Source organism: Diabrotica virgifera, chromosome 3 (assembly GCF_917563875.1).
Source record: "Diabrotica virgifera virgifera chromosome 3, PGI_DIABVI_V3a".
Taxonomy (NCBI): Eukaryota; Metazoa; Arthropoda; class Insecta; order Coleoptera; family Chrysomelidae; genus Diabrotica; species Diabrotica virgifera.
This window is the reverse complement of record NC_065445.1, coordinates 256,872,275-256,899,575: the sequence shown is the minus strand read 5'-3', so window position 1 is coordinate 256,899,575 and position 27,301 is coordinate 256,872,275. Positions and strand designations below refer to the sequence as shown.

The window sequence follows — 27,301 nt, the reverse complement described above, 5'->3', positions numbered from 1 at the left end:
TAAATGAACTAAATCTTTTAAGTGTTCTATCGAAAGAATGAACTATTCTAGATAACTACAGAGATTAGTAACTTAATTTGACCACAGTATAATGCTAAAGAATCAGTAGGGTCACTCCGCGAAATCCTTCGTTCTCTTTGTTCAACTTTGGTGGCGGCGCATCAAAAAATTTAGTCCTTTGCGCAGATGAATGACATTTAATCCTACGTTTGCCGTCATTGGTCGTTATCGTCATCTGATTTTCATGAATTTTTCGAGGTTATGTTTGAGGAAGTTCTCATGACTTTATGTGAACCAAATAATAATGCCTATGGTTTATTTTACTACTTTATTTTCTTATTATTAACATTATTATGTGCTGTGAATGTGATATTATTTTCTTAAATCAGTAAAATGGAATATTTCAAGTCTTGCAACAGCGCGTATTCTTCTCCTAGTCCTTTACGCTTATCAGAGCGTCATCATCATTATGCCATCATATCAGAGCAAGGTACAATTATCAGTACTGAAATGTACATTGCCATTTATTGGTCTAAATTTTCTGCATTATCTGGATAGTTCATTTTGTAATCTCAAGAACATGTCTATCATTCAATATGTAAATTATCTTTAGAAATCATCATAATTTCAAAAGCATACTTTCCTATGTCAATTTGATGTTCTGTGATACTCTAAACACCTTTCATCCATATTCGCATAGATGACCGCAACCTGAAGGACACACTTTATTACTCAATGTCCACTGGCGCATATGAGCCAAGTGTCCACCGTGTGAGCAACCCTGGCACCAAACGTACAATCCTTTGACTACTTGATTACAAATACTGCAGAGGGCGTATTCTGAAGAATGGCATCTGTCACACAACCATCCGACTCTTTGTAACGATTTTGAACATTTGCCGCAATTGGTGTTGATGCGTGTGCTTTGTTGATTGAGCTGATAGACTGATGGTAACCAAGACAATTTGATCACCTGTAAAAAAATCCGTTAGAATTGTTCATTCAATGACCCATTAAAATGATATACTTACCTGAGTAACGATGTTCCACAATTTGTAACTACTGAGGATTTCTATGTATCCCATTAGCCAGTGTTCCTGAGTTGCTTCATCCAGTTGCCTTAAAAACTTTCTACAATCACCTAAAACTATAAGTATGCAAGCAGCAGTTTGAATGTCGCCTAAAATGGCGTGATGTCTCAGTGCCTCCACTACAAGACTGCTTGGATCCCATAATGATTTCTTAGGAATTTTCGATACTGAGATTAACGTTGGAGATGTTTCCTCATATTGAAAATGCTGCAAATAAAATTATACGCGTGATTACACAGGTCTGCAACCGAATAGATTTTGAAAAAATGTGCTGAAAAAGAAAATGATATCAGCAAATATCAAGAAAGTCAGGATTTTTCTCTTGGCGTTTTGAGACACATCGAATATCGTATTCTGTGCCTATGCAAACTGCAAATTGTATCACAGAGGCAGAGGTACAGTGGAACCCCATTAGGTCGGCCTCCGATAACCCGGAAGTCCGGCTAATTCGGACCGATTTTCATCAGACAAACATTTCAATAATAAAAACTTAATATTGACAACCGAAACTGACTGAAATTTTTACCAAGGAATGAACAATACTGTATATAACTGTACTTAATTCACATGTACTGTGCATAATGTATTTCATGTTTTTGCAATTATAATGGAGTTTATCTCTAAGGATACCGTGTTTTATTAATTTTTACTATATTCTACGGCTCACCCGGATTTTCGATAACCCGGATCGGCCGCGGTCCCGATTAATCCGACTTATCGAGGTTCCACTGTACTATCAATCTATCTCCGTCTTACAAACGGTACGAGAATTCGCTGCGCAGAACGCTAAGTGAGCTTCTGTTCACTGAGCTTCTGTTGTAAGATATTCCAGTTTTGTTCCTAACCTTGATGAGATAATATAAAATCAGTTTATTCTAGTTTGTGTAATATTTGACCAATGAACCAGCCAATGAATCTGGTTTCAGAGTATCGCAGACAACATTGTCATAGTGACTACAGGAAAATTTCCCAGTACTGTTGCAGATATGCCCATCGTTACACAGAAAATTGGTGTCTGAAAGAGAACCTCTCTGTTAACCCTTCCAAGACTAAATTACAATCCGACAAGCGAGAGCTGGCGGATGACCTTAATCGCGGGTGTCACAAATGCGTGGTTGCCGTATCAAAAATTTAGTTGGGATCTGAAAATTACGTTAGTAGATATTATTCACTACGCCGTGAACTCCTAGCCGACAGCAATAGAAATGAGCAATACCTTCCACTTTTCAATTTCTTCTACGCGCAACCCGCCAGCACTCACTTGTCGGATTGTAGTAGTCTTCACTAATAAGAGAAAGCTTGCTGGACTGAACAAGCTGAAATTGTTTGTTGAGGAACTAGAAATAACCCATGAGATCAAGTATCTAGGGGTAAACCTGGATTCCAAACTTAATTGGAGCACTTTTCTGGAACTGCAGATGAGTTGTAGGTAAAATCTGGGGGGTTGAAACCAAATGTAATCTGTTGGTTATACCCATCAGTGATACGACCGACAGTTACTTATGGTTCAGTACTTTGGTAGAAAAACTAATAGGAGACTTGAATAGTACAGGAACGGCATATTTAGAGTATATCACTGGTCTCACTCCGCTGGAATTATATTTCAGCTTTCAGCGGTAGCCTCTATCATCATCCTGAGATTTAAAGCAAACAATAGTTGCGATTCCGAATTATATATTGAATAGCCACACAAATACTATTGGGACTATACTTGAGGAATCCATCTTTATGATGATCTCAGATATGATGACACCACAACTAATCTTCACTGAGAAGATTAACACAATTTTACCATCTAGAGAACAAAAAGTCCCAAATATTAATGGGGACTTAATATGGTTCACTGATGAATCTAAAACTGCTCATGGTACTGGATCAGGAGTCTTTGGTCAAACATGCAACTATAATAAATCTTAAAACCTAGGTCAACATACAAATGTGTTACAGGCTGAATGTTTTGCTTTGGTTATTTTATTTTATTTAGCGTATGGGACCTGACACATTTACTTTTACATTTATTTACATAGTCTATCGACTCTGGAGTCGCCATCAGGAAATCCTCTGACCTGCCATGATATGATCTTGTGGGACACTGTTCTTTGATGTGATAGATGGTTTGTGGTTACCTACAGTCACAGAGTGGGGATGGTCGTTTACCCCATTTGTGCATCATGTGCACATCTGCCGTGTTGGGTTCTGATTCGGTTCAGCATAGACCATGTGTTGCGTGGTAAGTCAAAGCCTGGTGGTTTTTGTGTGATGCAGGGTAAGTTGCTATTTTGTTGTTCCATCCATTCTCGAGTCCATGTTGTCGTCAAATTGAACTCATTTTCCACAGCAACCTTTGCTGTTTTTATTGGTGGTCGTCTGGAGCGTAGACGGTTACCGTTGGCGGCATTTATATCTTGATGGATTGGCAGGTTCTCGTTATCTACTATCTTTCTGTACTCACTAGTGAGTGCGTGTATGCGTCGTAGTTTGGGTGGTGGAATGTGGCTCAGTACTGGGAGCCCTTGCGTAGGGGTGGATTTGATAACTCCAGCAATCATTCTCATTGTATTATTCAATTGGGCATCTACTTTATGTATATGTGGGCTGTTAAGCCACGCTGAAGAGCAGTATTCCGCAGTTGAGAAGACTAGACCCAGGGCAGATGATCGCAAGGTGGAAGCCGATGCTCCCCATGTTGTGCCGCACAGCTTCTGGATGATGTTGTTTCTGGATTTAAGTTTTTCCGCTGTTTTTATCAGATGTTCCTTGAATGATAGGGTTCTGTCAAGAGTCACCCCAAGGTACTTTGCTGTTTTATTGTAGGCGAGTGTGGTGTTTTCGAATCGAATATTGAGTACTCTTCCTGCAAGCTTGTTATTTATGTGGAAACTGGAAACCTCTGTTTTCGTAGCGTTTGGTTGGAGCCTCCATGTACGGAAATATTTTCCCACTATGTATAAGTCCGCCGTGAGGATTTCTTCTGTTTCTTCAAATGACTTACACCTTGCTGCAAGGACCCATTCATCGGCGCAACCAAACTTCCTTAATCTGGTTTCTGGTATATCAGAGATGTATAGGCTAAAGAGAAGAGGAGCCAGGACAGATCCCTGAGGCAGTCCATTCTTCAGTTTTTTGAATCGTTCGGTCGGCTAGCATGCTGTTGATTATTCGAGCGGTGGATTTACAGGGAATTGTACGGAGGAGTTTGTATATCATGCCTTCTCTCCAGACTGTATCGTAGGCCGCTGTTAGGTCTATGAATGCGGCTGCAGTTTTAAGTTTTCGCTGGAACCCTGTCTCAATAAATGTGGTAAGTGAAAGAACCTGATCTGCACAGCTTCTTTTGGGTCGGAAACCTGCCTGATCAACCGGTATTGTTTCAAGCAGCTTTGGGCTAATTCTATTGTAGATAAGGCGCTCTAGAAGCTTAAACGTCACCGATAGTAGGGCTATTGGTCTGTAATTCTTAGGGTTGTTATCATTTGGTTTCCCTGGTTTTAATATGGCAATGACCTTCGAGCGTTTGAGTTCCTGTGGTATGATACCGGTCTTCATAATGTCAGTGAAAAACTGGGCTATCCATTCTCTCGCACATTTGCCGCAGTTAATTAAGAATTCGGGATGAATATTGTCAAAACCTGGGGCTTTACATCCTTGAGAGCAATAGTGACTTCTTCGGAAGTGAAAGGGCGGGAGTATTCGGTGTCTGTAGATTGGAGCTTGCTGTCTGCTTGGTGTCTGCTTTGGTGGCATGCATTGATGAAATCATGGATGGAGATCTCAGGACAAAGAGAATAAACATTTATACAGATAGCCAAGCGACTATTCTGACAGTAAAAAACCTACTCAGCTAATCAAAACTGGTGAGGAACAGTAAACATCTCCCCAACAACATAGTAAAAGATAATAAAGTGTAAAAACAAAATAAACGGTTTCGTTTTATTAAATCGAGTCTCTTGCCATCCTCTGACACCGTGTTTCGGGGTCTACTCCGGATTACGACCAAAAATTACTAGTTACGATCCGACAAGAACAAGGTCTAATGTAAGAAGAATAAGAAATATTTAATTATAATTTTTCTTGATGTTTAACTAAAGTACCTGTTTAGTGGTAGCCCGATCAAAGAACAATCTGACCCCAAAAAAATAAAGAAAGGATGAAAATTTGGGAGTAGGTGGTTGCAATTGTCTATTATTATATAAGAAAAAGTTTACAATTCTACATCCCCTCCATTTTTCAAAAATAGATGGGAGTACACCCTCTCGAAGGTGAAAAATATACATTCAAAATAAGTCCGGAATTGGATAAAATAACTAATTCTAAGCAACTTTTGTTCTATAGGGTATTTTCCCTAATTCAATACTTTTCGAGTTATTTGCAAGTGAATATGTTCATTTTTAACAGAAAAAAACATGTTTTTGGACGGTTTTTCGGAGATAACTCAAAAAGTAAGTATTTCAGCGAAAAAATATTCTTAGCAAAAATATAGCTTATAAAAAACTGAAAAAAAAAAAATGGTGTATGCCTAAGGTCTGTAGACCCAGTAGAAGCAGAGTTGTAGCTAATGAAAAGTAGGTTCTTCTTCATAAAATTCCAAATCGAATATTTCAATGTGAAATAACCCAAAAACGGAGTACTTTTCGGGGAAATTCATTTCAACTTTTTTAAAGTGTTTAAAAAAGGATTATTTCTGTTTAAAAAAAAAACTTGTAACATTAAAAGTAGGTGAGTTACGCTTAAAATATTGTTGGTCCCTATTATTTTTTTGGTAAAAAAATCGCGAAAATCACCCCCTAATTAGCATCACAAATCAATTTTATCATTACCACTTCACAAGTTACTTTGATTATGTATTATTTATATGATCTGTAAGTTTCATCGGTTCAAAGTGCTTATCTTTGAAAAAGCTGTAATTAAAATGGCTTGAACGAGTAACTTATCACGAGTTTAGGCACATTTTGAACAGTCATAGCATAATCAATTTTAGTATAACAAAAAACAAAAAAGGAAAAATATTCAGAAAAGCAAAACGTACATTGTATTACTCTTTAAGATTTTTGGTATTACTAATAATTTTTAAGTTAATTCCATGAACAATTCCATTTTTCTTTTTCAAAATAAAAAAAAAGTTTTATTTTAAACCCAATTTTTTTCAAAACTGAGCACTTTGAACCAATGAAACTTATAGATAATATAAACAATACATAAGTAAAGTAACTTGTGAAGCGGTTACGATTAATTTTATTTGGGAAGCTAATTAGGGGGTGATTTTCGCGATTTTTGTACCAAAAAATAAAAGGGACCAACAATATTTTGAGGGTAACTCACTTATTTTTAATGTTAGAAATTTTTTTCCCCGAATTTTCTCCGATGTAATGAATATTCCCCGAAAAGTGCTCTGTTTTTTGGTTATTTCACATTGAAATATTCGATTTGGAATTTGACGAAGAAGAACCTACTTTTCATTAGCTACAACTCTCCTTATACTGGGTCTGCAGACCTCACGTGTACACCATTTTTTTCAATTTTTTATAAGCTATATTTTTACTAAAAATATTTTTTTCCCTAGAATACTTACTTTTTGAGTTATCTGCGAAAAACCGTCCATAAACATATTTTTTTTGTTAAAAATGAACATATTCACTCGCAAATAACTCAAAAAGTAGTGACTTAGTAAAAAAAACTATAGAACAAAATTGCTTAGAATTAGTCATTTTATCCAATTCCGGGCCTATTTTGAACGTATATTTTTTCACTCAGGAGGAAATATTTTTCACCCCGTATTTCTCAATTTTTGTAAAATGGAGGGGATGTAGAATTGTAAACTTTTTCTTATACAGGGTGTCCAGAAACTCTACCGACAAACGAATACAGGAGATTCCACAGATAATTTTAAGATATTTTAACCCAATTCACCTAGTCCGAAAATGCTTCCTAAAGGAGCTAGAGCTCTTTTAAGATGGCGTCTTGTAAGTAGTTTTTCTTAAATAACTCCAGAACGCTTCTATTGGGAAAAACGAAAATTGGTACACATATTTATCTTGCAGAGATAAATCGACTCCATGCATTGCGAATTTCTAGTACCGGTCATAGGCGTCCGTTTTGGGTAGGGCAACAATTATTTTATCGCATAATTTTTTTATCTTTAATTTTTAAGCATTTTTGACTCTGGATTATTAAATTGTGAGATATTCTACAACTAAAAGGTACTCTTGTTTTAGGTCGATAGGATACACCGTTTTCTAGAAAAATCGATTTAAAAATTTTCTTTTCTTGAATTTCCAAAAAAAAAATTAAAAAAAAACTATTTAGAAATCTGAAAACTGGTACGTTTATTTATATTTCAGAGATGAATCGATTTCATTAACTGCGAATTTCTAGTACGGGTCATATGCGTCCGTTTTGGGTAGGTCAACGGTTATTTTATCGCATAACATTTTTGTCTTTCATTTTTAAGCATTTTTTACTCTAGATTATTAAGTTATGAGGTATTCTAGTACTAAAAGTTACTCTTGCTTAAAGTTGATAATATACACCGTTTTTTTTCAATTTTTTTTTCAATTTTTATTCAAATTCAAAAAACGAAAAATTTTCAATTCGATTTTTCTAGAAAACCGTGTGTCCTACGAACTTAAACCAAGAGTACCTTTTAGTACTAGAATACCTCACAATTTAATAATCCATTGTCAAAAATGCTTAAAAGTTAAAGACAAAAAAGTTATATGATAAAATAACGGTAGCCCTACCCAAAACGGACGCCTATGATCGGTACTAGAAATTGGCAATGGATGGAATCGATTTATCTCTGGAAGATAAATTTACGTACCGATTTTCGTTTTTCTAAATTGAAGCGTTCTGGAGGTATTTAAGAAAAACTAATTACAAGAAGCCATCTTCAAAGAGCTCTAGCTCCTTTAGGAAGCATTTTCGGACTAGGCGAATTGAGCTAAATTGTCTTAAAATTATCTGAAGATAATTTTCTGATAATTTTTAATGAAGATAATTATCTGATAGAATTATCTGAAGAATCTCCTGTCTTCGTTTGTCGGTAGAGTTTATGGACACCCTGTATAATAATAGACAATTTAAACTACTTATTTCCAAATTTTCATCCTTCCTTTATTTTTTTGGAGGTTTTCGTAAAATTTTGTGTTCCCTGATCGGGCTATGGACCATTCTGGCTAATTTACTATTAAACAGTAATTCGTCTGTTGAGATACGATCGAGTGGAATAATAAAAGAACTTACCGTATGCGTATCTTCATGTATATCGGGCGAATGATGATGGTTCGGGAACTGTTCAGGAGGAGGAGACCGATCCTGAATCTCGTGTCGGATAGTAAACGCTTCGTTGGGCAAAATCCACTCGGGACCGTCGGAGGTTACGTGGTTATAGCCACGATAGCCGGAATGAAAATCTAAAAAATAACAATCACCTTCACATATCAAGTGAGGGCGAATTTAGGTTTTGATCAGTACAGTTCCTTATTAAGATCACTGGTTCCAATAGTATAGGCATGCAGTGAAGACTAAACTAGAAGAGTTAATGTAAATAAATAAGAAACACGTAGAAATATTGGCGGTTTTTACACAACATAACAAGAAGTTATGATTACATACATTGATATGTTATGGTTCTTTTCATGAGCATTTTTCAGTGTGTCACAGTTTTTCGATTTCTCTCTACACATTAAATTGTATGTGACAGAAAAAACGCACGTCGCTGATTACATTTCGTCGGTGACATTTATAACATTTAATCTAGTTGTCAATAGATGGCGCTAATAATATAATATTAAATAATATTATATTATTAGCGCCATTGCCATATTAAATAATATTATATTATTCTATATAAAAAAAATTTAATCTGTACAATTTATAAGACTATACAAATCAAAGAAAATACCATTTTATAAACGCAATAAACAAAATTGATTTGTTTTTATACCAAATTGCAAATAAAATGTGACAACTGTCAGATTTAACTAAAATGTCATGTTAGAATAAATGTCATAAATGTGTATTTATCACGGACTAACCTTTTTTTCTATCATTTGTGACGCACTGAAAAATGCTCATGAAAAGAACCATATGATTAATACATTAACAAAATAAACGCAAACTAAAAATCAATCTGTTTCAATACGGTATATCCACCTCCAAGTATTGATTGATCGCTTCTGTTCCTCGACTGGGCAGAGTATTGATCAGTCACTGCCACGGGCTTTGGGTATTGACTAAAGATCTTCCATCGTCCTACCCATTCCAACGCTGCTAACAATGATTTTCTGTTCACCGTCATCGACGTCGGATCGGAGCCCGTTTGTTTCATTTACGAAGATTCGTTCTGTTGTTTGTAACGTTACGATGTTCCATCTCCTTTCTATTGTAATAAAACGAGCGATTTCGTATTTATATACGACTTTATTTATATAACTGTACAGACGAATTTATATTATACACTGAACTCATTTACAAAAACAGTTCCAATTTATAGCCCATCGTTATTTCTCGAAAATTCTGCCCATCTCTAGTTATCGTCCAGACGTTCTTAGAATTGCTCGTCTTTCCGTCCCGCTACATCGCGTCATATCTAGAAATATCGTCGTGGAATGCCTGCGTGGAGATGGGACCTGTTATACGACGGTCGGTCAAAAGTAATATTTTGTTACACTATAGTTTCTCCTATTGTCTTCCTTTGTGTTTTACTTCTCATATATAGATTTGCTCTTCATTTTGTTTCTTTGACATTTGAGTTAATTTTCATTCCAAGCCTTTTCGTTTTAGTTTACATTTCATTCTGTAGTCTTTCCTTTCAAATTAAGTCCCCATTCGCTATTCAAAAATTAAATTCAGCACTTCAATTGTTCTAGCTCCTGTCCTATTCCTCTAAAGTACTTCAAATAATAATTTTCTAAAACCCGAACTATTTATTGTAATTAGCGACCATCAAATAAATTCGTTAGTACTAGTTTTTCTCCAATATGTTAACCACTTAAAAATGAGTGCCTTCATATAATTTGTGCTCTTCCGAATAAAACTTGAAACAAGTAAAACAAATGAAATAATATCTACAACAAGAAGTTTTTCCCAACTTATTTGGGTCGCTGGGGAGAGCTTATTCCCATGCTGTATGCATAAAGTACAATCTAGCCGCCGTTCTGCACCGGTGCCGACGCAACTACAATAAGGGCCTGCATCCGAACACCTCCAGTCAACAGAGGCTACGTGGAGCCGAAGTCCCTCCAAGACCCGAGGACGGCAACGGAGATCCCTCGACGGACGCAAAAGATAAGTAGCCCTCTTGCAGTCAGGCGTTAGCAAAGTGCTACTGAACAAATTAGCTTCCTTGACAATAAATTTCTTTTGTTAATAATCTTCGATTTCCTTTGTTCAGTATATTAAATAGCAATAATGTGTATCTGATTGATTTACCAGGGTCAATAAATATGTTAAGTTACGTTTGAATTTTATTGATTAACCTCCCTTATATCCTTGGAAAAGTGATTCATTGTTGCACAGCACAGGACCTACGCCAGGCTGAGCTAGCCAATAACCTTTGTAAGGGTTACATGTTCCACGTATTGTGTAGAAGCAAAGTTTTAGAAGTTAGAAGTTAAACTCTTCTTCTTCGTGCGACTAGGATTACTCCTGTTTGTCTGCCTCTTATTCTGTTTCAGTTTTTGTTGACTGTACATTGTCTTTCCATCTTTTCGGCGGCCTTCCAACGGGTCTTCTGTTATACGGCTTATTCTTTTTACAGATGTTCGCTAATCTATCTGGTCCAATTCGGTTTACATGTTAATTCCAATTTTTTTCTGGTTTTTATCCACCTGTTGATATTTTGAATTTTGCATTGTTCGCGTATACTTCTATTGCTTTGTCTGTCTCTTAATGATATGCCCTCTATCGATCTTAATACTTTCCATTCGACATTGTTGATGTGTTGATTCGTCTTTGTCTTACTGTTGTCTTGTATACTTCTATTTTGCTTTCCGTGGTCACATATTTTTTTCTCCATATTATGGTTTCTCGGAGGCAACCACTTACTCTTGCTGCTTTCCAGAGTGAACCCTGGAAAACCTGAGCAATCTAGCTGGAGATTGGGTAACCAACCCCAGTGGAAGTCAAGGTGGGGGCTGACGAGGAAGGGAGAAATGGTCCTCCGAAAAGGGGGTTGGTGAGCAAGGTTAGCAGACTACCAACTGTAAAAAGAATCAATGCTCATAGAACCGAACAGAAGCCTCGGAATTGGACGGATACACAGAAGTTAAAGTATAGAAGTTTTTTAAATACTTTTTATTATAATGTATTTGGTTCCCCCAGCATGATTGTTAATCTACCGTGTATAAGATATAATTTAATTTGCGTTTACTTCCTCCCTACTTATTATAAACCACGAATATTTCTAATATGATGAGAAATAAATATAATTTATAATATTTATATAACATTGATTTTAACTAGGTAAGTTAAGGGCTAAAAAATTAAAGAGTACTACGTTAATATTATTTTGATATGACGTTTATAGTTACATAAACTAGTAAAGTTACATAATGTAGCATTTCTTGTCCACTCTGTATATCATAAAAATTCATAATATTTTAAGTTACTACCATGAGAATTGCGTTTTAAAATTTTCGAATAAGCATAATCTAAATGTTTATTTGTGCTGCCAAATTCATCTAACAAGATATGTACTGTCCTTCTTCTATTTCGCCTGTCTCTCAATCCCGTATGGATTTTAAAATAATATATGATTTAAATAACCAAATGGCCCACTTAAGATCCAAGTTTAGGAGCATCGCAGCCAGGAACATTTCACTTTGGCAGTCGGGATGGGATGTCAGGTCGAATTCTGATTTTGGTGGTGTGGCCACTCTGTGCCCGGATTACGAGCACACGATACGAGTCGTATCCGCCATGTTTTACCGTAAGGCGCCACAGTAAAACATGGCGGATACGATTCGTATCGAGTGTTCGTAATCCCACAGTAAGATGATCCCGGTACGAACGATGCCTCACTTGCTTGAGCACACCTTTGTCAACATACGTGTTTCTTTGACAGTGTTTGTGTTTTTCATTTTGAGGGAGTTATACTATGGTTTTCTTAATTTCTGGTTTGTCTCTTGTTATCAAGATGATGAAAGATGTCTAGCTGTCAGACAAGAGTTTAAACAGTGTCCCTCCGTTCCGTGGTTTCCTGTGGCAGCTTTAGTCTGGAATCTCTAGAAGTTCCATCCAATGATTAGTGATTAAATGAAGCCGTATCCTGGAACCACCAAAGTGTATGGTGAAACAAGCATAATTCACTGTAAGATTTTCAACGAAAACATTTCGTCTATAAATTCGCAAAGTGTGTCCATTCCTTTGTGCGTTGGTGTTCCTGAATACTTGGCGCCGATCTACCGATGGACTCGTGTAGTTTTGTTTCCTGACACAACCGATCTCAAAGTCGAAAATTGTGACGTCACAATCCTTCGAGTATATTCGTTTCGGCTGACAGAAATAAACGTCAAATATAAATCGAAACGCCAAATAAATAAAATTTATTTACAGTCGGAAAAATGAAAGAATACCCATGAACGAACATATAAAACACGCTGTAAGAAAATTGTCCAGTGCAAGTACATGTAACAATAATTATTACATGTACTTGCGCTGGCCAATTTTTTGTGTGACACGGTGACAGGAACATACAGCGTGTTTTATATGTTCGTTCATGGGTATTCTTTCATTTTTCCTACTGTATTAATGTTAACGTAATGTTAAATGGCAGCATACTATTTTTTTATTTGAGCTGTTTACCCAATAATATATTCCATGACGTCCTTTATGTACTATAACGTGATTGATGAATTTAAATACGTAAATAAATAAAGTTTTCGTTATGATAATACTAGCATTCTCAGCTTGTTTATTCTATTTTTGGTATTTCCCTTAGAAAAAAATTAACAAAAGCTGACATTTTCTTAATTTTTCCGTCCACATAACTCAGTGACAAATGAAGTGTTAAAAAGATCTATCAGTAGTTGCGTTCGCGGGTACCTGAAATTGTCAGAAAATTGGATAAATTGTCAGAACACGCATGCGCACTTTAAAATAATATAAATAATATCGTTAATAGATAAATATACAAGGTATATTTACCTAGTATAATTTAATAATTAGTTATTAATATTAATTAAACGTAAATATACCTTGTATATTTATCTATTAACGGTATATTAATGAGGTTAGAAATTGTCGGCGACAATTTGTCAACTGTAGCCGCGAACGCACTTAACGTATCAATTAATGACATTTCAATGACTCTCAAGATAAACCTAAACCTTTTTTTAAGTAGCCACTCAAAAAGAAGTCCAAAGGGGTCAGGCATTGAGACCTCCGAGGCCAAAGATATTCCGATGACTCAGAGAACAAAGATTTAGATTTAATTAGATGAAATAAAAATTTATATTTATTTCTCATCAAAACAAATAAATAAATATCACATGCACTAATATTTAAAAAAGCCTCATGCCAAACCAGATTTGCGCTCCTGAAAGCCAACCCCATGCAATTGACTCCACTCACACCATGCAATGTTCCAAACCTCTCACTTTTCTTCAAATCGCAGACAAATCGTCCCATACCCGAAGTGAATGTCGTAGACCTAACAAAATAACGAAATGCGACTGGTTAACTATACTAACCTGAAGTCAAACTGTCAAGTTCCATGTCTAATTCGTTTTCGCCGAAAGAGAAATCTCCTTTGGGGAGGCCGCTTCTGATGTTTAAATATGTCGGGAAGCCGTTGTAAGTGCCCATGTGGTCGACTTGGTCTTCGTTTTCGGTCTCGTCGTCACCGCCGCTAAACTGAGCAGCCTGCGTATCGCTAGCGGCTGAAAATGAATTCAATTTAGTACAATGAAACTAGTATTCGCAAAATTAAATTCTGACAGAAGGCGCTCAAAATTTCAAAGATGGACGATAACTCGAGGAAAACAATTCATTTTGTCATTTGATCTCACAGTTCTAAAACGTTAAATTAAAATCATTTATACGAGTGTTTTCCCAAAGTAACCACTAAGTTTTGCCACTAAGACATCTTATAGGTTAAAGACGACTCAAAATTATGTTCCATCTGTATGCATTCATTAAAATTTGATGCTAACTACTGATATGTTTTTATTTACCTTTTTTTCATAAAACATCTGGCCCCCCGATAAGCACACAGCGTTTTAAAAATTATTAATCTATCCTAAAATTTCTAATTTTGTTTTTAATTTAGTTAACAGGTACACCACAATTTATTTTACACTAACAGATAACAGTTTTCTGCAAACTAAGTAGGTGAATTTATTTTATAAAAATTGTATTTTGGAAATTATGATGTGGTCGGAATCTTTTGTATAACAATGTATATTCTGTACAGAATACTGTACAGAATATATACTGAATTTTATTTATTTATTTAATTTTGCAGTCGCTTAAACATTAAAAAATACTACGTTTAATAGAAACGTTAAGGGGATGGGTGCGTATTTTCGGCTGTAATGCTATTCAAATGGGGATTCATTTTTTTCGAATCCTGAGAAAACTAATAAGTATTTTTAAAAAATTTAAACGCAGAATGAAAGATTACATTCTTACCGAGGGCCTAAAGTCCCTGAAAACTTCTATAATGTTTATTTTAATAAATTACAGGGGTGAAAAACTAAGAGAAAATGTAGAGTGATTTTTCATTTCAAATATCTCATTCAAAAGAAACTTTTTATTTATTCTAAGGGACTTTCGGCCCTAGATAATAATTTAGTCTTTCATTCTGCGTTTAAATTTTTTAAAAATATTTATTAGTTTTTTCAGGATTCGAAAAAAATGGACCCATGTCCGTGGTGATATTTTCCAAATCGAACATTAGCTATCTTTGTCATACAACGCACTGAGTCAAATAGAATATGATGACAAAACAGTGACAGTTCTAAATATTTGACATGGCATCGTGAATATTTTGAGTTGTTGATTAAATAATATTGATAGTGTATTTGATAAATAATTGATTTAAGACGTGAACCTAATAACAAGTTATTTATTTTTTATAATTTATGGAAGATCCAAGCAGAGAATACATCAGGATATATTCTGTGATCCAAGTATTTTTTTGTTAAAGATGTTCAAAATGTAAGCGTTCCATAGTAACAATATATTATTAAAAAATCACTTTAACACTTTTCCTCTTTTCTCGATTGAGTATTAGTTTTTGTTGTACGTATAAATTATTACAATCACTGAATATATAGTTAGTGAAAAAATTATCAGTAGTAATTGCACAAGAGCTATAAAATGCTATATTAATTTTAGAGATCGAGTGCAATTTGTTGCGATTATTTCATGAATAAAACTGTTCAAAACCAAAATTTTATTGTAATTTATTTATGTAAGTACAAATTATTACAATTAAACAAACAGTTGTTATAAATATTAATTTGACGTTTGAAAGTCATCACTTTTATAATTTTTAAAACATTAATTGTCATTAATGTCACTGAATGTATTTTTTCGTAGAAACGAAGGGCATCTGACGTAATATACTTGACGACGGGAAATTATCAAAAATTATCGATTTAATTTAGATTTCTGTAATTTTTCTATTGGTCAGACTCTCCTATGAATGAAATAATCAGTAGTAATTGCACAAGAGCTCTAAAATTATCGAATTTTTTCCGAGTGACACTTTGACAGTTTTAAAAATTATGTCAAAGTGGCAAGAGGGAAGCAATTCGATAATAATTTTAGAGATCGAGTGCAATTTGCTGAGATTATTTCATGAATAAAACTGTTCAAAACCAAAATTTTATTGTAATTTATTTATGTAAGTACAAATTACTACAGTTAAACGCACAGTTGTTATATTTGACGGTTGAAAGTCATCACTTTTATAACTTTTAAAACAGTAATTGTCATTAATGTCACTGAATGTATTTTTTCGTAGCAACGAAGGGCATCTGACGTAATATACTTGACGACGGGATATTATCAAAGATTATCGCTTTAATTTTTATTATTGGTCAGAATCTCCTATAAATGAAATAGTCACATTTATTAACTGAATTAATAATTTGCAATTACACAAATAACAGTTATCCAAGAACATTCAAAAGCCATCTCTTTAAAGTTAATGATGACATTGTCAAGTAGAATGACATTCTGGTAATGTTTACATATCCACACTAGCGTGAATTTTACTACACGTAATTTGCCGTGTAAAGACAGAAAAAGTAGGGATAGCCGTAAAATATTTGCGAATTATGTACCGATGGCCTTAAATTAACAAAATGTGTGATTTGGCATTAGTTAGTTTACGTCGTTACGTAGAGTATAATAGGAATGAATACTGAGGAACATTGCAACAGTTTTTTTTAAGTCGAATTCATTGTTAATTACAACATAAATTGACCGAAAATATGTATAAAAAAAATAATGATAAAGTCAATGTTTTCCTCGAGTTGATGCTTTTCAAATTTGCCACCAGGCGTCGCCCACTTTGCGGTTGCTCGCCAATATACTGAAATTAGAATTTTAGGCAGCGATAAAAAGCTAGAATTTAAAAAATGTAACCTTCGCGTCGCTAAATTCACGCCGCTTGTTTGCCAGCGCTGAGTACACACGCGCTTCTTCTACCTTTCATTTCGCACCAAGCGAGTAAAATCGGATCCAGTCTTGTCGAGTCAAGTCCAGTCAAATCAAGTCAGTCATTAACTTTCACACTGAATGCGTCTTGTGGAGTCATCAGTGTAGAGACCCATGTGGTTGAAAATGAATGTAGTAGTTCAAACAGTAATATTACGTCGCCTTCGAAGAAGGAGAATGAGGCAACGACGAAAACTATCTTGGGTTCATCCCATAAATACTAGAAATCTGTTTTTGATTCATTCAGGCATGTTTTCTATTCGCTGTGTGCAAGTACTTGGAGGGGATACGAGAAACGATCGTGCGCGAGTAGCGGTGAAACCTTGCAACTTTCTAACATATTTCTTAAATATTTCATATTGTCAAATTGACGTATATTTCTGTCATGGGATTTCGCAAATGCTGTGTTATAAATTGTAAAAATTATATGTTGCTCCATAATATTGATATGATATGCAATTATTAAAGTTAATTTAATTAATTGTATTTTGTTTGTATTACTGCATTTTAATAATTAATTTTATTTACTACATACCTACAATGTTTACGTTGTGATAATATACATAACCTGAATCTTACTTTTTCTTATTCTTTTTTTGGGCTATGGCCTTGACAATTATCCAGTAACCAGGTCTAATATAATTAGCCAATATAACTAAAAGTAAAACAAACTGGAACATGAAGTAAAAACCACTTCTATGTAAAAGGTATATTTACTAAAAAATTTTAAAAATCCCAATGGATTCAATAAAATGTATTCATCAGAACGTTTTCAAACATATCGGCCCATCATCAGTGAATTTGAATACTTGCAAAATAGCCCCAGAACCAAACAATGGTTGTGATTATAAATAAATCTACATTATGTTAAAATAAAATTAAAAAAGCTAAACGCCGATGTTCAGGGATTAAACCTCTGGGAACATGGTGAAACTCTACCCGAGGACCCAATCAACCATCTTAGGTCAAGGATGACTACTAAGTCTTAAGACTTAAGTCTTAAATTGAAATCTGGAGTTCGACAGGGATGTATAATATTCCCCATTTTGTTCAATATATACAGTGAACACTTTACGAGTCAAGTTTTTGAGAAATGGCAAGGTGTAACAACAATAGGAGGACGAAAAATAAAAACTTACGATATAATGATGACTAGATTATGAGTCCAAACGCATATGAATCGGGCCAAAACTAACACGCAACACAATTTTATTTTTCTAAATTAGATTTATTTAACTATTATGGATTAAAGCTTATTTGGTACTGTGATTTTGCCAATTAAAACAATATCTAATACTTTTAACTACGATAATTATAAAATAAACAAAAAGAACAAGTAACGTCTGGTGCAAATTAATTGGAGCATCACCTAATAGGGAACTTGCATAAAATTTTAAATTAAAAAAAAATGTTATAAATCACAACAGAACATAATTTAAAACATGTATCAACGATAAAAAAGTTTTTTTTGTCTTTCGTTTGGCCGCTAAAGACGATTAAAAATTCAAATTACAGTGGAGTCCACGAGTCTTTACCCGTGCGTCATCATTTAAAGCATACGAAATAAGTCGATGATAAGTCGGAAATTGAAATGTACTAAACGCAACAGCAAGTGATAGTAAGTAGCTACTGCTCCTATTACGGGTTAAAATTTGAGTTATCAAATATGTGTTTTATCTCGCCATGTATTAATGACGCACGGTTAAAGACTCGTGGACTCAATTGTATACCAGTCAGCCCAAAACGCGTCGTGACGTCATCCGATTATATGTTTACATTCTATACCAATAAAGTAAACAAAATTGTATATAATTTTAAATGAGACATTATAAACGTCAGTAGAAAATACAGTTATGTGACGTCACAAGTGTTTTTCTTCGTTTGAACTATTCATAGAAAACTTGTACTTTCACAAAATGGTTTTATTTTCCATAGTAAACCTTCTTTCCTTTCCTTCAAAAACTGTATCAATCTCACATCTCAACAAAGTGGTATATATTATTATAATGACATACGGTAAATGTCATTATAATATAAATATATTTCCTTTATTCCGCGACGATGAGCTGGCTAAATACCCAAGTAGATGGAGGCCAATAAATTAAAGAAGGAGAAGAAGAATATACCTAAGTATAACCATAATTATAACAATATAATAAAACTATGTGACGTCACGGGTCGTTTGAACTATTTTATACCGCAGAAGACTTTAAATTTGTATTTCTAAGTTATTATGAATTTTTGAAGCGTGAAATTTTGGAAATCTCATTTTTAAACAAAACTGAACATTATCATGTAATAAAAAAATGTGTAAGTTCCCTAACTAAGTGATAACTAACTATCATTGTAAACAAAACTGTAAATTGCACATAAAGTAATCGAGTATGTATATTAAATACAAATTTGAAGTAATTAACATTTACACTCACCCTTAGATTTTTGTTCAGCCTCTAAATCTCTAATGGTATTGATAGTATTGATGCTGGTATCCATCTGCATAACTGTCGAAGATAAATTATTCATATTACTGTGAGGAACGTCTTCTCGGTTTGAACTTCCGGAATTTATGGAATTCTGCATAAATTCTTCTCCGTACATGGTCTTGATAATTTTCCAAATCACAGATATCTATGAAGAAAGAAAAAACATTAATCTCATTCATCCCTTCACAAATCATTTATTTTTTAAAAATTGTTAGAATTTCCCCATCCCTTTTTGGGTGGTGTAAAATACAAGAAAAAACTATTCCAAAATATCTCGTTCAGTAATTGTAGAATGGAAAATTAAGTTTTTCTACAACCACTATTCAAAACGCACTTTTCTGCACAGTTTTATGTTAACAAAGTTGATATTTTCTCACAGTATAAGATATATGACATTGGTGTGCAGAACCTTTTCTGCACAGTAGACTACCTCATTCTGAGTAACGTTATATATTCTGTTTACATCGGTGGTTAAAGTGTAGACAAATATAACCTGTAAGACAATTATTATACTTAATTATCGAATAGAAATTAAATTATGGATGTTACAACTGTTTTATTTTACAATTTTATTCTTAATAAACATTTTATAATTATCAATTAACCAATAACGATTTAGCAACCTGTGCAAGAGACGTCGAATGAAGTAGGTCTGGTGGAAATCCGTGACTGCATAAATATAACGTCAAATGTGACATTATTTTGTAACAATTATATTATTTAAAATAGTTTAAACAAATTCAAACAAATTAAGGTAGTGCATTAATTTTTTAACTGATTTCTGTGTAATGTGTTTAGGTATAAGGAATTTAAATTGATTAGTATTAATTAAACACAGTTTAAAATTTATAATCTATTGTTATAATAAATCTTCGATTGGAAATTGTGATTTTTAGTTTTAGCAAAATATGTGGTTGTAGAAAAAGTATAGTGTGTAACACGTACAGAAAGGTAATTTCTGCACTTGTTACACAATATACTATTGTACATTAACACAATATACTATTGAACCACATAAGTGGTTTGGTATTGTTTAAAAATGATTTATTGAAAAGTTTATACAGGTGTTTAGTAATGTCACAGAGCAGTAATATCTTGACTCTAACTCACGTCTAACCTTTTTTCCACCATTTCTTCTTCTTCTCGTAGCACTACAACCCGGAGTGGGTCTTGGCTGACTGCACAACTCGCTTCAATCTCGAACGGTAGTCCATGCTAGTTTGGTCAGTGGGTAGCCTGATCGTTCTTAAATCTGACCATCGCAATCGTGGCCGTCCTAAGGGCCTTCTTCCTACCGGAGCTTCCTCCCAGATTAATTTAGCAAAGCGGTTATTAGAGAATCTATGAACATCGTCTGCCCAGCTTAGACCTTGGGATTTAATCTCTTGGACTACATCACGTCGCTAGCCCTATACATCTGTTTGACCTTCATCCTAGTTTTCTTTCCATTGCTTTTGTCAGCGTCCACGTCTTACACCCATACATGAGCACCAGTCTATTCACTGTTTTGTATACAGGGTGGTGAATTGGAAAACGGGCCATAGGAAACTCAATGTAAAATTCTAAACTGTTGAATTCCTGCTTCCCTAATTATTTTACATTAAAATACATTAGAAACTATTTGTAAAGGATTGAAATCTGTATTGAAAACAATTATTAAAATTGTTCTACGAATTAAACATATTGCAAAATTTTGTAAAAATGTAATAATTTTTCAGATTTTCAGCCCAAAATTAGGCCACACACAGTGCAATAATGTGTCACAATGAAGTTATTATTTTCACATTTTTGAACTGTCAATATTTTTATTTTATCATTTGTTGTTTAAAAACAATACAGTTGATTACCCTCAGTTGCGGAGAGAGTATTAATAATAAAGATTTTTTATTCAGTCAATGGTGTGAGCACTGTCAATTAAATAGTAACGTGTGGCCTAACTTTTACACACATACCTCATCATCATTCTCTTTGCCTTATCCCTATGCGGGGTCGGCTTCTCTAATTGCATTTCTCCACACAATTCTATCTTGGGTCATATCAATGTTAATCCCCTTTACCAACATGTCCTGCCTTATCGTCTCCCCCCAGGTCTTCTTTGGTCTTCCTCTCCTACTCCTTCCAGGAATCTGCACTTCAGCTATTCTTCGTATTGGGTGATTAACGTCTCGACGTTGAACATGACCAAACCATCTTAACCTATGCTCTCTCATTTTGGCATCAATTGGTGCCACACCTAGACTTCCCCTAATATACTTATTTCTAATTTTATCCTTCTTTGTCACTACACTCATCCATCTAAGCATTTTCATTTCCGCCACATGCATTCGTTGTTCCTCTTTCTTTTTCACTGCCCAACATTCAGTTCCGTACATCATAGCCGGTCTTATGACTGTTTTATAAAATTTTCCCTTCAGCTTCATTGGAATTTTTCTGTCACACAACACACCACTCGCTTCTTTCCACTTCATCCATCCAGCCCTAATTCTACTGCATGCATCTGCATCTATTTTTCCATTACTCTGTAATACCGATCCTAGGTACTTAAAACTATTGCTTTTCACAATCATTTCACCATCCAAAGATACCATTTTATTTGTAGTAGCTCCATCTTTAAATGAACATTCCAAATACTCTGTTTTTGTCCTACTAAGTTTTAAACCTTTTTCCTCCAGAGCTTGTCTCCACTGTTCCAGTTTTTGTTCCAAGTCTCTTTCACTATTTCCTACTAACACGACATCATCAGCATACATTAAGCACCATGGAATGTTACCCTGTAGTTTCGCTGTTATCTGGTCCAAAACTAATGAGAATAAATACGGACTAAGCACAGAGCCTTGGTGCAATCCTACTTTCACATGAAATTTATCAGTCTCTCCCACACCTGTCCTAACACTAGTCGTTACTCCCTCATACATATCACTCACAATCTTTACATATTCACTAGGGACTCCTTTCTTATTGAGTGCCTACCACAGAATCTCTCTAGGAACTCTATCATATGCTTTCTCAAGATCAATGAATACCATATGAGCGTTTGTTTCTTTACTCCTGTATTTTTCCATCAACTGCCTTATAATGAAAATTGCATCTGTTGTTGATCTACTCTGCATAAAGCCAAATTGATTCTCGGATATTTCGGTCTCTTCACGTATCCGTCTATCAATTACTCTTTCCCTTATTTTCATGGTGTGGCTAAGCAGTTTTATAGCCCTGTAGTTTGTACATATCTCCCTTGTTTTTGTAAACAGGTACCAGTATACTGCTTCTCTATTCGTCTGGCATTTGTCCAAATTCCATAATTCTATTAAATAGACCTGCTAGCCACCTTGTTCCTGTCTCTCCCAATGCTCTCCATACTTCCCCAGGAATATCATCTGGTCCTACCGCTTTCCCTTTCTTTATTTTTTGAAGCGCTTGAGCCACTTCCTCGTTGGTTATTTTGGTGACCATTGCTGCTACTGTCTCCGTTGACTCTACAGGCTGTCTGTCAAATTCTTCATTTAATAAGCTGTCAAAGTACTTTCTCCATCTCTTTTTGACATCCCTTTCGTGAACTAGTATTTTATTATTTTCATCTCGGATACATCTAATCTGATTAAAATCTTTTCATTTCTTTGCTCTGTTTGGCTATTTTATATATCTTCGTTTCGCCTTTCCTGGTATCAAGTTGATCGTATAGGTTTGAATACGCTTCTGCTTTGGCTTTTGCTACTGCTACTTTCCCTTCCTTTTTCGCCACCATATAGTTTTGAAGATCTGTGTCGGATCTGGTTTCTTGCCACTTTTTATATAATTTTCTCTTCTCTTTTATTTTTCCTTGTACTTCGTTTGACCACCACCAAGTCTCTTTATCCTCAAACTTTTACACACATACATACTGTGGCAAATGTATCACATTTTTCAAAATTTTGGAATGCGTTTAAATCGTAGAACAATTTTAACTTTTGATTTTAATACAGATTTCAATTCTCTACAAATATTCTCTCATGACTTTTGATGTAAAATAATTAGGGAAGCAGGAATTCAACAGTTTAGAATTTTACATTGAGTTTCCTATGGCCCGTTTTACGATTCACCACCCGGTACATATATGCTCTCCACCACTCTAAACTTATAGTTAGGTATATGACGAAGTAACACACTAATATTTATACCATTATAAACATCTTATCATACTTACATGCGGTTTTCCAAACTCTCTCGCTACAGCTGAATTATGCTCACAAAGTTCTGATATACTCCTACCATGCAGTACATAATTCTTAGCCAGAGCTAAAATATTTTGGGATTCATAGTTCACCATTTCTTTGACATGGAAGAAGTGCTGCAACATACTGGCTGCATGATGGAACTGGTCTATTGCCTGTGTTGTCGATATTTTCCTAGAAACAAAATGATGTAAATGGCGACCCATATATGGTGTCATAAACATTTTTGAGATTATAAAGGCTAAACTGTCTCAGTCATATGAGAGAACTATGAAATTGGATCCATAATAGGCCATATTTCCGAAGATGAACTACTGAAAATACACGAGAAAAATAAACTTCCTGTAGCTGGCTGTATACCATATTTCACAAAAATACCAGGATTTTTGTAAAAGGTATATTTTAAAATACCCTAAATAAAGGTCACAATAATACAAAACGTTTTCGGATTAAGAAATCCATCATTAGTGTTCTAAAAGTCAAAAATTGCATGCCTGAGCCACCAAAATGTATTAGGTAAAAACCCTTTAAATGTAAACGATTATGTTGTTATGTATATAAATATGTAAAACAACAATCGCTTACATTTAAATGGTTTTTACCCAATACATTTTGGTGGCTCAGGCATGCAATTTTTGTAAGTATGACCTCTTGTTTTTAAAACCTCTGTCAATTTTTAACTTTTCTCTCAATGAATTAGGTTATACTTAATTTTAGGGCTTTTAGAACACTGATGATAGATTTCTTAATCCGAAAACGTTTTGTATTATTGTGACCCTTCTTTAGGGTATTTTAAAATATACCTTTTACAAAAAACCTGGTATTTTTTACTGAAAATAGTTAGGAAACCCGGATCAAGCTTAGCAAAAACTGAAATAGGTCAAGCTAGTGAGCGGAGTCGCGAGAAAACGTAGAAAGACCAATCTAGTTAGAAGAGATTATAAAACATCAAGGAACAGTAACAAGAAGAAAAATATTGAATGTAATGAAAGACATTCTAGAAAACTAGAATATAACCGACCATCTCTTCGTCGACTTCAAAGCAGCCTATGACAGTGTTAAAAGAACTGCATTATATAATGCAATGAGAGACTTAGAAATCCCACCTAAGTTAGTTAAGTTGACCCAACTAACAATGCAAAACGTAAGCTCGTGCGTTAGAATTCAAGGAGAAAACTCTACGTTATTTGACACTAATAATGATCTAAGACAGGGTGACGTGCTGGCGTGTCTCATCTTTAATATTGCCTTGGAAAAGGCAGTCAGAAAATTAAATATTAGAATGAATGGAATTATTTTTAATAGATCGACGCAAATTCTCGCATTCGCTGACGATATAGTTATAGTGGGCAGAAGTATGAGAGACATGGTGCAGTGTTTTACAAGGCTTGCGGACGCGACAAGTCAATTAGGACTTGTGGTAAACGAGGAAAACACCAAATATATGTTGGTTTCTAAAAACTCCCGAAATATCCAACAGAGAATTCAAATTAACAATCATACCTTTGAGCAAGTCAAGAAATTCACATATCTTGGATAGCTAGTAAACTCAATAAACACGACAAGCGACGAAATAAAAAGACGCATAGCAATAGCAAACAGAACTGTTCACGGTCTTCACAAACATTTATGGCGACACGTTTCTATTACTACATATTTTACTATTTTTTTAATTGCTAATTTTAAATATTAACTTTCCTTTCTAAACGAAATAATATGGGTCATTTAAAATTCACATGTGTTTCGTTCCTAATATACAAACCATATGCATAGAAGGGCCTGTTAAGTTTTAAGAAACGAAATATATCCCTATTTCAGGTAAAATGCCTTTGCAGTTTTAAAAACACCAGATCTAATAAATTGTCGCCTGTCTGGCCATATGGTAGAACCACATAATGACAGATTAGTGTTTGTGGTCTAGTTCAGTCGATACACAGCTGGCAGTCCGGTCGGTCATAAAACCCTCGCTCGAAAAAAGAATAACAAACACTTACGTGTTTGTAATATATTATTGACTGTTGTTTTTACATTTATTTTAATTTCATTTAATTGTTTCCGTGGTCAATAAGCTCACACAAGCAGCCACCACACCACGGAACACATTTAAACAATAAAAATATAAAACGCGCAGGGAAGCTCAATATATACAAGACCTTAATGGTAGGGGAGCCCAAGCGGGGATTTTTGCAGTTACTCGAGCGCGTCAGATTATCATATGGGGAGGAACCTGGTACCCTGCATATGTACCTCTACCATATATTGGCTCTTAACACAGGGGAGTTCGTTAAGGGGGGTCCGAAAAAAAAATCTATTCTTAAAAAACTCGAAATAGTCAGATTAAGATAAGGTAAGTTAAGTACATGCAAAAGAGTGTATATTTCAAAAATCTGACGATCTGAGCCAAAAATCTGAAGGAAATGGGCGAGTCCCAAAGTTTCACAAGAAAAAAGCGAATATTTCGCGAAATGAATGACAGATCGAAAAACTAAAAAATATGTGCTCAATATTTTTTAAAAATCTATCCAATGATACCAAACACGACTTCCCACGGAGAGGGGTGGGGGGTAAATTTAATATTTTAAATACGAATCCCGCGATATTTCGCGAAATGAACATTAGATCGAAAAACTGTAAAATACACTTATTTAATATTTTTAAAAAATCTATCGAATGGTACCAAACACGGCCCCCCACGGAGGTGGGGTGGGGGATTACTTTAAAATCTTAAATAGGAGCCCCATTTTTATTGCAGATTTGGATTCCTTACGAAAAAATAAGTAACTTTTATTCGAAACATTTTTTCGAATTATGCATAGATGGCGTTATAATCTGAAAAAACGATTGTTGGAAATGGAAAATTAAATTAAAAAATGGCAAGCGCTCACTAAAATGGAAAATGTTACTTAAATTTTTTTGATTTTAGGCCCTACTCTTCACAACCCAATAGGTCTCCAAAGCGCTCGAGTGACTGCACATTTAGCATACTTTGCTCCCCTACCATAATAGTATCGTTCGCGGTAACGATTCCGTACTTGTTTAGGACAACTTCGCATGCGCACTTTAAAAATCGCATGCGCACTTTAAAAAAGAGAACGCTCTTTTTTAAAGTGCGCATGCGAAGTTGTCCTGGACAAGTACGGAATCGTTACCGCGAACGATACTAATAAGACCGGTTTTGATATATGGGGCTGAAACGTGGACCTTATCTCAAAGTGCTGATTTTTTTTTTCTCCGATTTTGGCCTTGGTTTAGAACTAGAACCTTTAGCCACGTAATTGAATAACTTATCACTAACTCAGGTGTAATGTGTAGTGTGTGTGTTGAGTAAGTGTCTTGTTACTTTGCAAAGTCAACGTCATTGTCTTTGCAAAGAGACGCTAATTGTATCCGAACGTCTGCGGTCCCTCCGGTGAGTACCGATACCACAAGGACATAAACTATTTTCATTTATTAATTTATAATAAATGAAAAAATTTCTGACCCTGGTGAGATTCGAACTCACTACCATTCGGAACTTTCGATCCAAAGGTTAGGCGTTCTTTACTCGTTACTTACGAATACCGAAAGTAACGATTACTATACAGAGAGGTAAATCGTTACTTTGATTACTCTGATTACTTCGTACCAATCGTATCAGAGCGAGTACCTATTTTGATTTTGAGTATTGTATCTACAATCGGTTGATATCGAAGTCGGACCGGTATTCCACGAGTGTTCGGTATCAGTACAGTTAACTAAAATTTTATCTATGAAGGGCGAAGGCTATGAAGAGTTTTACAGGATTACAGAGCTCTAAGAAGTAGCTGAAACAGAGGGAGGTATATCATTTAACAAAGCATGCACCCAGAAACAC

The 27,301-nt window shown here is 34.8% G+C and overlaps 1 protein-coding gene across 2 annotated transcripts in view; it reads right to left on the bottom strand.

Annotated features, from left to right (window-relative positions):
• Window positions 1-239: 239 nt before the first annotated feature.
• LOC126882402 (GATOR complex protein WDR24) overlaps window positions 240-27,301 on the bottom strand; it is a 53,851-nt gene continuing 26,789 nt past the window's right edge. Inside the window, exons 7-12 of one of the 2 annotated variants that reach the window (XM_050647335.1) lie at window positions 23,421-23,622; window positions 19,187-19,385; window positions 13,781-13,969; window positions 8,331-8,518; window positions 1,032-1,298; window positions 240-973 (exon numbers count right to left, since the gene is read on the bottom strand). In XM_050647335.1, coding sequence (XP_050503292.1) covers window positions 683-973; window positions 1,032-1,298; window positions 8,331-8,518; window positions 13,781-13,969; window positions 19,187-19,385; window positions 23,421-23,622 — 1,336 coding nt within the window. In that variant the 3' untranslated portion in view covers window positions 240-682. The remainder of the gene's footprint in view (window positions 974-1,031; window positions 1,299-8,330; window positions 8,519-13,780; window positions 13,970-19,186; window positions 19,386-23,420; window positions 23,623-27,301) is intronic. The other variant, XM_050647336.1, reaches the window with a different exon arrangement.